Here is a 13344-nt window from a genome sequence, read left to right as displayed (position 1 = left end):
CCCTGAACCACGTGGGAAGGGGCATGGGGGAGGCCTTTAAAGGGCAATTGTCCTCTGTTGATTGGTTCCTTCCTCTACCAACCCGGATGGGGGCTGGTGACAGCAAATTCTTTGCACGGGCCTAGCACCGCGGGGGCATGAAACGCGCCTACCCGAAGAGAAACCTGTGAGGCTGACAACAGGCACCTGCAAGCCCCGCGCCCAGCCGGGGCACCTTCGGGCTGCGGCGTTTTTTGAGGAGAGCTGCTGCCGGGGCCGGACCTTCACCAACCGCCTGCTTTCCGCCGAAGGGCTGCGAGAGGGGCTCGGGAAGAAGGTCCTTAATATTTATAAAGCAACCTTTAAGTGTCGCTTTGTTTTGTATGCTGCGGCAGTTCCTCGATCTCGTTGGCATCCGCCCGTCCGGCAGCCGTGGAAGCGTCGTGAGGCGGAGTTGTTGCAGTGGCTTTGCATACCCAAAACCGCAGTGCCTGGTAGCACCTGAGGCGCTGTTCAGGAAAGCACCGGTTCCCCTTTCTTTCACCGAATGACGGGTTTCTTCCTGCAGGGCTTTGCGGCGATTGACGGTTGAGCGTTAGGGCTCCTCTCTTGGCAGTCACCCTGGCTCAAGCACGTCTGAACCCCTGAAGCCTGAAGGCTAAAACAATGTAGACACCCATTTTAAAAACCGTCTGATTAAAAACAAACGAGCAGAAAAACAACACACAAATGAAACATGAAAAACCACACCAAAACGCCAAACAACAGCAAAAACAAAAATACCCAACAAAGAAACAAAAAAGTAAATAAAATCCTTGAAAATATAATTTGGTGGGTTTGCCCATTTCTGCAGCCTGTTTACACCCTGAGTGTCCTGCTAATGCCAGCTGCTGTGTGAGGACTTGAGGAGGGGCAACACCACCTGAGATAAACCGAAATGATACTTTCTTTGGAGGGGAGGCAGGGAAGGTGCCCTTTGCTACTGAACTTGTGAAAGGAGAAGACTTTTAACAGCGGTTGCAAACTGCAGTAGGCCAAGTGTGCTATCAGAACATAAGTGGTTTCATGTTATATTACCTATCTGGACCTGTACTTTATCACAGAATTAAACAGGTTAAAAAAGAACTTTGAGATCATCAAGTCCAACCTATCACCCAACACCATCTAATCAACTAAACCAAGGCACTGAGTGCCTCATCCAGTCTTAAACACTTCCAGGGACAGTGACTCCACCACCTCCCTGGGCAGCCCATTCCAACAGCAAATTACTCTTTCTGTGAAGAATTTCTTCCTAATATCCAACCTAAACCTTCCCTGGCGCAGCTTGAAACTGTGTCCCCTAGTTCTCTCACTGGTTGTCTGGGAGAAGAGACCAACCCCCTCCTGGCTACAACCTCCTGTGGCAGTTTAGGCTGGGTGCCCCCTGCAACTGCCGCATGAGATACACCTCTGGTGTCCTGGGTGCCCACCCACAGGGGTGGACACAGGAAACGACGTATTTCTACCCATAAATCCTGCGCCCTATAAGGCCATCTGCAAAGTCATTCTCTTCCTCTTTCTTCCCTCTCTGCTCCCATGGGAGATGTCCTCTCTTATCAGGTAATGCCGGGGGAGTATCCTCAAGGCCTCTTAGGCCTGTCTAGGCCTAATGCCAGGAGGAGGATGGAGGAGGGGGGCAGTCTCAGACCTGGCCAGCCTGAGACTTGCCTAGCAGCGGGATGGGGGAAGAAAGAGCCCTGGGGGGTTTGGGTTTACCCTTAGGTGGGAAGAAGGGAAGGATTGGGAAGCTTTGGGAATTATGTAACGGGCTCTGTACGCTTTGGGATACTCTTTGTCACTATGCTTTGTAGTTTGTAGTTCTCTGTAGCTTCACCAATTGCTTTTCCATTTAAACTTTCCATCACTCTCCAATCCGTTTGTGTGAGTCTCATTCTTTTGTCCCTTTCAGGGCAAGAGAGGGTCTGTGTCTGGCCCCAAACCAGCACAGACTTTTGGTAGCAGAGGATGGTTCCTGTGCTGAACTCTGCAAATTGGATTGGAGAAGAGCAGGGGTGGAAAAGTTAAAATGGTATCTGGGCGTTGTTGATTTTTGGTGGCTGGGCTCAAGGTTTTGTGCTGGGGCGACCGTGTGGGCGTTTTATGAGTTTCGAGGGGACACCCTGGTGCGTAGCCGTGGCGTAGAATCCCTCCTGCTGTTCCGAAGCGGCAGCGGCGATTCTATAGCTGCAGGCACTGGGGGAAAGCTTAAGAATGCGGTGCCTGCCCCTTTCCCTTTTGTTCCCCGCGGCGCAGAGCCGAGGAAGGGGGAGGGACAGTCGGAAGCAGACCAGGGTCGGCTTGTCCTGCGGCGGTGGGGGCTAGCCGCAGCGGGGCGGTGAGCGGTGGCTCCCGCAACTCAAGAAGGCGGGCGGTGGCTCCAGTTCAAAAGCTGCTTCCGAGGACCCAGGGAGCGAGTATAGCTTTGGCTGGAAAAGCCGCTCTTGTGGCCCGAGGGGTGGCGGCGGTTTTGATCTGTACCGCGGCTGCAGAGGTGACGGCGGCTCTCGCTGTTATCTCTCCCCTGATTTTCGGACGCGCTCCGAAAATGGCGCCTAGCACCTGGCTCCGCCTCTCTTCTCGGCGGGTTGTGATACAGCCATTCCCTCTCCGGGGGAGGGCTGTGTAGCCGGATGCCTCCATGCCTTGGCATGCGTACGTTCAGGGGGAGCGGTGTGCCTCTGCGCGGTGTGCATCCGTATTAGCCTCGGGCCGCGGCTGGAAGCGGTCAGCACTGGGCTTGGGAAAGGTCCGTGCAGCTTTGGAAAGTCTCAGCGTGCTGTTGCCTGCAAGGGGTGGAAGGAGTCGAGTCGGTGAGCCTGATTGCTCAGACTCGATTGCCCCGAGGGGTGGAAACATGCCGCTTGAGTGGATGGAGAAATGCTTGATTGAGAAGTTAGGAGGTTGTTTCCAGGTGGCCAGGATGCTCCATCGGATCCATGAAGAGTTCTCCGTGCAGAAGAATGAACTCTGCGTCGCTGGGAGGTTCCATAGGATGAGGGAGAAGACCTGGACTGAACTGTTACCTGAGCCCCAGGGAGAGGCTCTTTGGAAGGACGCCCAGATGGAGACTTGGACTTTGCCAGACATGTCATCTGCAAGTTGTTTCTGATTTGATGATATGTTTTGGGTGCAGGAATTATGGGTATGAAATAAGGGGTGGGATGTGGCAGTTTAGGCTGGGTGCCCCCTGCCACTGCCGCATGAGATACACCTCTGGTGTCCTGGGTGCCCACCCAATAGGGGTGGACACAGGAAACGGCGTATTTCTACCCATAAATCCTGTGCCCTATAAGGCCATCTGCAGAGTCATTCTCTTCCTCTTTCTTCCCTCTCTGCTCCCATGGGAGATGTCCTCTCTTATCGGGTAATGCCGGGGGAGTATCCTCAAGGCCTCTTAGGCCTGTCTAGGCCTAATGCCAGGAGGAGGATGGAGGGGGGGGCAGTCTCAGACCTGGCCAGCCTGAGACTTGCCTAGCAGCGGGAGGGGGAAGAAAGAGCCCTGGGGGGTTTGTGTTTACCCTCAGGTGGGAAGAAGTGAAGGATTGGGAAGCTTTGGGAATTATGTAACGGGCTCTGTACGCTTTGGGATACTCTTTGTCACTATGCTTTGTAGTTTGTAGTTCTCTGTAGCGTCACCAATTGCTTTTCCATTTAAACTTTCCATCACTCTCCAATCCGTTTGTGTGAGTCTCATTCTTTTGTCCCTTTTGGGGCAAGAGACGATCTGTCTGGCCCCAAACCAGCACACCTCCTTTCAGGTAGTTGTAGACAGCAGTAAGATCTCCCCTGAGCCTCCTCTTCTCCAGGCTAAACAACCCGAGCTCCCTCAGCCTCTCCTCATAGGGCTTGTGCTCCAGACCCCTCCCCAGCTTTGTTGCCCTTCTCTGGACAAGTTCAAGCAACTCAATATCATTCTTAAACTGAGGGACCCAGAACTGGACACAGGACTCAAGGTGTGGCCTAACCAGTGTTGAGTCCAGGGGCAGAATGACTTCCCTGCTCTTGCTGGCCACACTATTCCTGATCCATTGTCCAGGATGTCATTGGCCTCCTTGGCCACGTGGGCACACTGCTGGCTCATGTTCGGCCTACTGTCAACCAGTACCCCCAGGTCCCTTTCTGCCTGGCTGCTTTCCAGCCACTCTGTCCCCAGCCTGGAGCACTGCATGGGGGTTTTGTGGCCAATTTGTAGAATCTGGCACTTAGATGTGTTAAATCTCATGCCATTGGACTATGCCCATCTGTTCAGCCTGTCAAGGTCCCTCTGCAGAGCCCTCCTACCCTCTAACAGATCAACACCTGCCCCTAGCTTGGTGTCATCTGCAAACTTATGGTGGACTCAATCCCCTTGTCCAGATCATCAATAAAGATATTCAATAGGATCAGGCCCAACACTGATCCCTGGGGGACACCACTAGTGACTGGCATGATGAGATTCGTTAGCATTAAAATATTACTGCAAATCACTACAACTTCACACAAAGTTTCACACACACTGTTTGCTTAACACTGTTTGCAACAATAGTTGATGTGATTGTTCTTTGTTAAGTATGTCAGAATGCCAGTGCTTCAGGTACCCATTATCAGTTTAGTTTAGTTCTTTTCTCATTGTTTTTACTTCTAGACATGTGTGACAATGCAAGCTTTTCATCAAAAAGTGCAAGCTTTTCATCAAAAAGTGCAAGCAAACTATCAGATATAGGAAGGGGACTCTAGTCCCAGTTCTAGCTTCCAGATAAAGGCTATTGTTGGCACAGTGGAGTGGGGTGGTGACTGATCAACCTCTGTAGTTTTTAGAACAATTATTAATAAAGGATTTAAAATCAAAAGTTGTAGGTTTTTCTAAATACCAATGGTCCCTGTTCATTAACGTGGGCCAGAAGGTTAAACATCATGTTTCAAGAGGGGATTATCTCTGAAAGTGAACATGAGCAGCTGTAGTGTTTCTAAAAAAAAAAAACAATTACAGGAGGTGGGAAAAGAGGGTTTTAGAAGAGATCCATGAGGATTTCACAGCCCTCCCAGTGAAATGGGGTAAACTGGCCCTCAGTATGGGACAGTTTTTCATCTTTTCACTTTATTATTAGTCAGAAAACAGGAAGTTAATACCAAAACCTTAAAGTGCACCTTTAAAACTAATTCTTAAAAACTGACTGTTTCATAATGTTATATATACCTTGCCAAAAGAAAAGTAAAAAATACAGTTCCTATCAATGCTTGACCTTTGGCAAATAAAACGATGGTTGTTCATACTGAATCAAAGTATGCATGCAAATATAGTAATTCTCATTACTGCACAAATATCAGGCTTCTCAAGCCATATAATTGTGGAAGATTAACAGACAATCTTTTAATATTTAAAGCTTAACTCAAAACCACCACCACCACTAACAACAAAAACGCTATTCCACAAAAGACAAATCTCCACACTTTAAAAAAAAAACACAGCCCTTTTTTTTCAACACTTCTACAAACTTTTCATATTAGAACAGTAACAGCAGTTCAGGTCTTTGTAATATCTACCTGCTTTGCTTTCTTACAGGTCAACAGTCAAGACACAAAGAATGCTAAGATTTAAGAGCATCACTTTCAAATCAAAAATTCCCTATGCATTTTTAATCAAGTCCTCCAGCTTTCAAATTAATCGAATAGACTACAAGAAAGGTGCTTTTAAAAAAATTCATCTTAACTGAGGTAATCTCTTCTACCTGCACCAGTTCCACCAAAGCAAGCAAAGTTTTTTTTACAGCTGAATTCCTAAACAACAGGTCAGTGAGAGGAAGGAAGTGTTCACTGCAACTGGATATTTATGTTCCGGTTTTCAGTAATGATAGGTTCCATTGAGAATTATTCTCATCATTGAGTAGTAGCTGTTTGAGCTTTTTTGGTTTATTACTCTTGCTATATTTTATTCTATTTTAAAAGAAAGAAGATACTAAGAAAAAATTCTGACTGTAGAAAAGTGGGAAAGGAACCTTAATTTTCCCAAGGTACATTTCTTCTGCTATATTCTGACTGAGTCATCTGTCTCCCAAAGGGGTATAGTTCACTTTCTAACCTCTTAAAATAGATTTTTTGTAATGGGTTTGTTCCCTCATCAGGCACTTGGCTTCTGCAGCTGCCTGAAAAAGGCTTAAATTCTTCTAGTTACCGCACAATTGCTTCATTTCATTGTACTTAACGGATGAATGAAGAAATGTCTGAGGAAGGGAAAGTTAGCCTATACATGGACACTAATTTTATTAAAGTGTCAGGAAAGAGGATAAAGGGATACTGCGAGACAGTATTTTTGCTTGTGTACACTGCAACTGGTTTGTTTGTTTTGTCCATTTGATATGTAATTTGAATTTGCATTAACACTTGCATAATTTTGTCTTATGCTTGGTTTTGAGTCATGGTGGTGTTTATGTTGCAATTTGCTATTCTAAACACTGATAACTTCTATTTGTGGTTTAATAAATTATTTTATAAACACTTCTGTTGTTATGGTTACTGACAGTATGGCTACTGTCAAAGGTCTGTTAAATAGAATCACGGAATTGCTTCAGTTGGAAAAGACCTTCAGGATCATCAAGACCAACCATTGTCTAGCTCTATGAGGTCTGGTGCAAAAACATGCCCCCTAGCACCACATCTATGCATCTTTCAAACGCTTCCAAGGATAAGGATTCAACCAGCTCCCTGGGGAACGTTTCTGATGTGTCTGATAACCCTTCCAGTGAAGAAGTTTCTTCTAATATCCAATCTAAACCTTTCCTGGTACAACTTGAGGCCCATTTCCTCTTGCCCTCTCACATATTCCTAGGAGGAAGACACTAACACCCACCTCACTACAATGTTTGTTCAGGGATGTGTAGAGAGGAATAAGGTCTCCTCTCAGCTTCCTTTTCTCCAGACTAAACAACCCCAGTTGCCTCAACCACTCCTCCAAAGACTTGTTCTCCAGACCCTTCATTGGCTTCACTGGCTCTTTTTTAACCTGAGTTACAACCAAATGTCTCTATTCAACCAGGCCAGCCTTGTTTCCCACTGCTTTGTCTTTCAGCACATGGGAACAGCCTATTCCCACACTTATGAGACTTCCTTCTTGAGCAGTGTCCAGCCTTCCTGGACTCCTTGGCCCTCCAGGTCTGTGTCCAAAGTTGACCAGCCTCTGAAACAGGTGAAAGTCTGCCCACTGGAAGTCTGAGGTGTCAGATCTGCTGATTTCCCTCTTCTCTGAGAACTTGACTGCTGTAACCAAGACAGCCTCCAACCATCACATCACCCAGAAGTCCTTCTCTGTTCACAAACAGCAGGTCTAGCAAGACGCCTTCCCTAGCTGGCTCCCTTACCAGCTGTGCCAGGAAGCTATTCTCCACACACTCTAAGAACCTTCAGGCTGCTCCCTCTGGTGTGTTTAATTTCCAGCAGATATCAAGGAAGTTAAGTCCCCCATGAGAACAAGAGCTAGTGATCATAAGACTTCTTCCAGATGCCTAAAGAATATTTTTTTGTCGCTTCATCCTTCTTGGGTGTTCTATAGCAAACTCCCACCAGAACTCCTGCATTGTTGGCTTTCCCCCTGATTCTTACCCATAAACACTCAATCATATTGTGACCATCATTACGGTCAAGACAACCAGGGCCACACTTGTAAAAGTAGAACTCTTTTGCTTTAATCATTTAAAACTTTGTTGAAAATACCAAGTGTTTGTCTTCAATACTTAAAAAATTAATTTCACTTTAAAACAAGAAGGTTGATAAGCTGGTTAATATCTTGTCTTTGTAGCTATCTGATATAATTTCCAGGTGAGAAGACAGTATTGGGCTCCTTATACTGTATTCAGGCATCCTAGGGCTTCCACAGAGAAAGCACTAGGTGTTAAACTACCTTTATGGGAAATAAAAGTGCAGGTTTTGTTAGCACGGTCTGTACCCTACTGCCAAGGAAACCTTTACTCTTCTGCTACGTCTGCTCTGCCCTCTGGTGGTCACACAAAAGCTAGCTGAGTTTTAAATTGGAAGACTCTTTCTGAGAAATCTTACCAACATGTGTTACCATTAAAAATACAGATAAAATTTTATTTACTCACTTTTAGTAGTTAGCAGAGAAGGTACAAAAGATTTAGAGTTTTCCCCGTTTTGTTACATCTACAGTTTTGCAGTCCTGTGATAGCAGCAGACACATGCATCTTAGACATTAAAATAAAACAACAGGATTGATGACACTGCATGTCATATGGTGCTTTCTTCTTCTCAAAGTATTTTGGAGATCTCTATTCATGTAGCTGAAATGAAGGTCAAAGATTTATTTTTCTGGATGCCAGCTTGCCCTTTTTGTCTGTGGTATTTTTAGATGCACTGAACTTTGCACAAATAAGAGTATCTGTACTATTTAATTCTGTACCAAAATTTTGTCTTCTAGGGTATATCTTCAATCTGGAAATTCTTGGCTGTTCTTCTGTAATCTTAATATAAATATCTCCTTTTCCTATGAAAGGGAAAAAAATCTTTTGAATGTTTCACTAAAGCTTTTCTTCCTTTCTCCCTTGCCATATGATTTGCACTTTATCACTCCATTTATATTCATTCCAGACAAGGGCACAGAAATCAGTAAAGTTCAAAATGCCCTAAAGGACCAAATTTGAATTTAAAACTGTTTCTTTTGAAGCACATCTGATACGTATCTTACAAAGGTATGATCTTGTTTTATAATCCACTGAGGTTTTTTTTTAAGTATGGACTATGAATCTGATCCTGTGAGCTAGCAGTAACATAAATAGATGTTACATAATGGTTCACAAAGTCGCTGGGAAGCATCAGGTTCTTGTTGGGAAATCGCTGAGGAAAAAACTTATATAATACCACTCAGAGTTTTTTTTCCAGGAAAATGTGAAACCCTCTTGTTTTGGTTTGGTTTGGTTTTTTGGCCACACTTGGTAAGTGTGATTTCTCACGAAGTATGTTGTAATCTTTTTTAAGTGATATAGATGCTGAAGATTCAATATGCAAAAATCGTTCAGAAAAGTAATCTGAAACTTCCATCAGAAGTTGAAACTGCAGCTGAATCAGGCTGTCAAAATGAAGCTTATTCATGTAGGGCTGAAATGACAAGACATACGGTGGAATATTCGAACTACTAGAAATCACACAGATGAAAGACATTACAAAACCTAAGACAGAAATCTGTATTGTTAATAAGAAATGTTTTTTTTCCCCTCAGCTTGTGGAGTCAGTGTTTGAAAAGAGGGTAAATACTTCATTTACTTCATCAGAGAAGAAATAAGCAATTTCATGCCTATCCACCACTTGCAAAATATGTGAATGACTGTGTATGTGCAAAGGGGCTTACATTTTTTTTAACGAAATTTGTATTGAATACTGTATATTTATCACCATATTGGAAGGTTTATAACTGGAAAGACTTGAAATTTGAGAGTGGAACAAGGAAAACTTTCCTTCTTGTCCAATGATTCAGTGGTGAAATTATGACCAATTTTTAATAAAAACAAGAAGGGGAGAATATAGATACCTCTCACTTCTGTATCCTGAGTCCACAGAGGTTCTCATGGCAAAGGTCATGCCCTGTACTTTCTTCTACATGTTTGTGTAGAGCCATCTGTTGAAGAACTCTTGCCTAGAACTCTGTGGGTGAGGCTTTACATGTGCAAGAAGCACATGGGAACTATTGCAGAATTTACTTGTGACGGTGTACTGTGGCTTTAGTTGGATGACAGCAACATTGTTCTTCACGTGTAGTTGCAGTGATGCAACTAATGAGCTGGGTCAATCTAAAATTAGTTTCAAGTTTAGACAATTCTGAGATCTCATTTTGTGAACTCTGAAGACGTGCAGAAGCTGAAGCTGCTGCCTTCGAGCTCTGGGGCCCTGCAAGAGTGCTAACTAGGTGTATACCAGGCTTCACTTGAGTGAGAAAGCTGATAAATACTGACACGTGCAGCACATGCGTGGGGACAAACACCAGCATGCGACAGGAGTGGCTGGGGTGACCCGGACTTTTGGCATTGGAGCTACCTACTGCAATGCACCGTGCCTTTACAGGCAAGAATGAGAAATGGATCCTATCTTTGCCGTAGAAGTCCGCCGGTATTGATGAGGTGTGGCTGCATGCGGAACACGGAATAACGCAGGAAGGACAGGGCCCGGCGGGTACCACGTGCAACAATCTCCCGAGGGCGGTCCTTCACCGCGCATGGGCCTCAGGAGAGCGACTACAGCAACCAGACGCCTTTACAGATCCCGCGCATGCGCACAGGGGAGGAGCGACTCAGGGACGGCAACGGCTGCCGCGGCGCTCAGCGCCTTCTTCTGCCGGCAGGGGCAAACGGGTGCGGCTGCCGCGCGGACCACAGCTCCCAGCGGCCCTTTCGAGGTTCCCGCGCGTGCGCACGGCACCGGTCCGGCCGACCTCCGCCGTTGTCGCCGTAGGTGGGTGGGTAGGGGGAAGGGAGCGAGCGCGGTGGTGCGGAGGAGGAGGGAGGGGGGCAAGAGTTGAGAGTTCAGCCGCTGCTGTCGCTGCTAGCTCGGACTCATGATTCCCATATGCCCGGTAGTTTCGTTCACCTATGGTAAGTAACGGCGCCCGGGGCGTATGTGTGTCTGTGCGCGCGGAGGGCGAGGGGATGCGGCCCGCGCGCGGGGCGGGGGACTGGGGCGGTGGGGTGTGGGCCGGGGGGGCCTGAGATGCCTCCTCTGACCTGGCGCTCGCGCGCTCTTTCTGTCCCTTGTCTGTCTGTCCCCTTCTCCTCTCCCCCCCACCCTTCTCCGCCTCCTTTTCTCCCCTCCTGCTGGGCCTCCTGTCATGGCCCCGAACGCCAACGCCGCCGCTGCCGCCGCCTCTTCGTTGTCATTGCCACAGTGCCCAGCCGGCTGGGAGAAGATGCCAAAATGGCCACCGGCAACTACTTTGGATTCACCCATAGCGGGGCTGCTGCCCAGTATAGGTAATGACCGCGACCCCTCCCTGCCCTGCCCCGCCCCTTTCTCTGTCCGGGCCCGCAGGGCCGTCTACCCGTTTCGTCTCCCGTCTCGTGTCCCTGACGGGGATCTCCCCGCCCCCACGGGATGCGGGCGCGGGACTGCCCTCATTCCGCGCCCCTTCCCCCCGGCATGGTCGTGCCTGGTACTCTTATTCGCCCCGCCCGCGGCTGTGTTTTCTTCTTCTAGTGATGGCCTCCCTGTATCTCAAGTAGTGTGAGGGTAGGTAAGTGGAGCAGAGTACCGTGGAGGAGGAGAAGAGGAATCGGCGGCACGATCGGGTCCCAAGGCCTCTAAATTAAAATGGCCACTTGCAGTCAACACCACCAGCGAATTGCCGTCAGCCGCCCCCACTTCTTCTCCTTCAGCTTCAGGGAAATGGAGTTTGCTCCCTAAAGTCTTTCCCTCCACTTAATGTCAAATACGGGAGGACAGAATCCTTTTTAATATAGCTTAGAACCCAACCTGTGGGAAATTGGATGGATAAGGGAAGATCTGAAGCACCAGCAAATACAGGGGATTTCATTCCATTGAAGAAATGTTATAATTAACATCTTTAAGTAGAGAAGGTACTTTCAGGGCCCGTCACCTTTTCAAAAGATTTTTACTTTGATATCTAAAACCAGGAGCAAGTCTTTAGCGGGGCTTGGGGAGTTGTAACTGTGCATGTTGTAGAGGCATAATGCCATAAATCTTTGTGTCTTTGTAGGTTTTGTGCTTCCAAATTATGTATCAGAGTGTTAAAGTGATTGGTAGCGTCTATCATCTCACATTTTCTGAAATCAGATTATGTAATTTGGCAGGAAAAAAAAACTAGATAAATTTCATAAGATCTTCCTATTTTTGGTTTGTTGGAGTAGTACCTTAAAGTCGACATTGGAATCTATGCTATTTTCATAAATCTGAAATAAAGACCTTCTTTAACACCTTAGTCCTGGGTAATGGGAAGAATAGAAAAAGAAAGCAAATATATGGGACATTATTAGCAAACTAATTCAAAAGTATGCCACTGTTAGCTAGCTAATAAAAATCGCATGCCTGGTAGTTTCAGGAATATGGAGTTTTTATGGAGGTGTTGGGGTAACTCCCAGTCATTTAAATATTGTCATTGTTCTCACAGTGGATAAATTAAAATTTGTCTAAGAAGTATGAACTAAATGTTAAATGCTGATGTTTGAAACGGTTACAGAGGCCAGATTGGTAGCTGCACAGATGTTACATCTTGGTTTGGGGAAATTCATGAGTATTGTGTGCAGGATTTGATAATGTATTTACTGTAAGCATTGTAGTTCCCTGAATTGACCAGATGAGAAAGGGAATCAATGTCTATTAGTTTGTAAATACTACTTTTCATAAAAGGAATTAAAATCTTAACTCATTTCATATTTAATCAAAAGCAGTGAAAGAGCTAAGTGCTCTTTAGACCTGTAAATAATGGATTAGAAGCATTTTTTTATTCCTTTCAGTGTTGTTACCGCATAAAAGTTCCTGTGGCCCATATCATTCAAAATTCGTTATGTGCACTACTCCATAATTACGTTATTACTTAGTGAAAGAAGCATTAAATTATGTGAATACTGGTATAGAAAATTTCTCTGGATATTGCAATACTTTTACAATTTGTGCTTTCTGTGGTGTGAGGGTTATAAATCTGCATGCAATTCAAACTGGATCTGTTACTTTAAATGTATTAACCTATCTATTTAGAAGCCTGAAATATATATGGAATTTGGTGTAGTAGTCCTCTTTTCTTTGTGTGTATGTACTCTATAGGTCACCTCAACCATTGTGTCTCCAGTTTGAAAGAAAAAACCTTCTCTTTCATGTTTAAAAAATAAGCATTCTTGATTCAGCACTGGAGAAAGGCATAGTTACGCATTTACTCCAAGTGTGGAGATGCTGTAGGAGAGATGAGGGCATTGTGAAATGCTGAAACAGAGAAATGTGCCAATAACCTTGTGTTAAGATTCAGGTTTCTATTAAGATGAACTTTGAAGTGTCTGAGTTTCATCTTAGTGAGATTCTTGAGTAGTTCGCAGTGATTTGTTAGCTTTGTATTGCCTTCAAGTTGCATGAAGATTACTAAGTCGTAAGGCTTCACAGATAGAGGCAATTTTTGCAGTTCGAGTCGAGAGCTTGTGAGTTTAGGCTAAGATGCAGTCTTCTGGGTAGCTGTACAAAGTGAACTCTTCCGTTTTAACTAGTCTGGAATTCAAGTGCAGTGCACAATGTTACAGGATATTTGAGGCTGGTGCAGAACAGAAAAGGAAGGTGAAATTCTCTGGATTGGTTGAGTTAGCTCTTGAGAATTGTTTTAGGTCGGAGTGATTTTTTTGCATATGCTAG

At 45.6% G+C, this 13344-nt stretch overlaps 1 protein-coding gene across 1 annotated transcript in view; it reads left to right on the top strand.

Annotated features, from left to right (window-relative positions):
* Positions 1-10552: 10552 nt before the first annotated feature.
* The window catches only part of ZFR (zinc finger RNA binding protein), a 40316-nt gene continuing 37524 nt past the window's right edge, over positions 10553-13344 (top strand). Inside the window, exons 1-2 of the mRNA XM_054398126.1 lie at positions 10553-10589; positions 10880-10964. Of these exons, the coding sequence (XP_054254101.1) occupies positions 10553-10589; positions 10880-10964 (122 nt within the window). The remainder of the gene's footprint in view (positions 10590-10879; positions 10965-13344) is intronic.

This window comes from Indicator indicator, chromosome Z (assembly GCF_027791375.1).
Source record: "Indicator indicator isolate 239-I01 chromosome Z, UM_Iind_1.1, whole genome shotgun sequence".
NCBI classification, from domain to species: domain Eukaryota; kingdom Metazoa; phylum Chordata; class Aves; order Piciformes; family Indicatoridae; genus Indicator; species Indicator indicator.
This window is presented reverse-complemented; position numbering and strand designations above follow the sequence as displayed.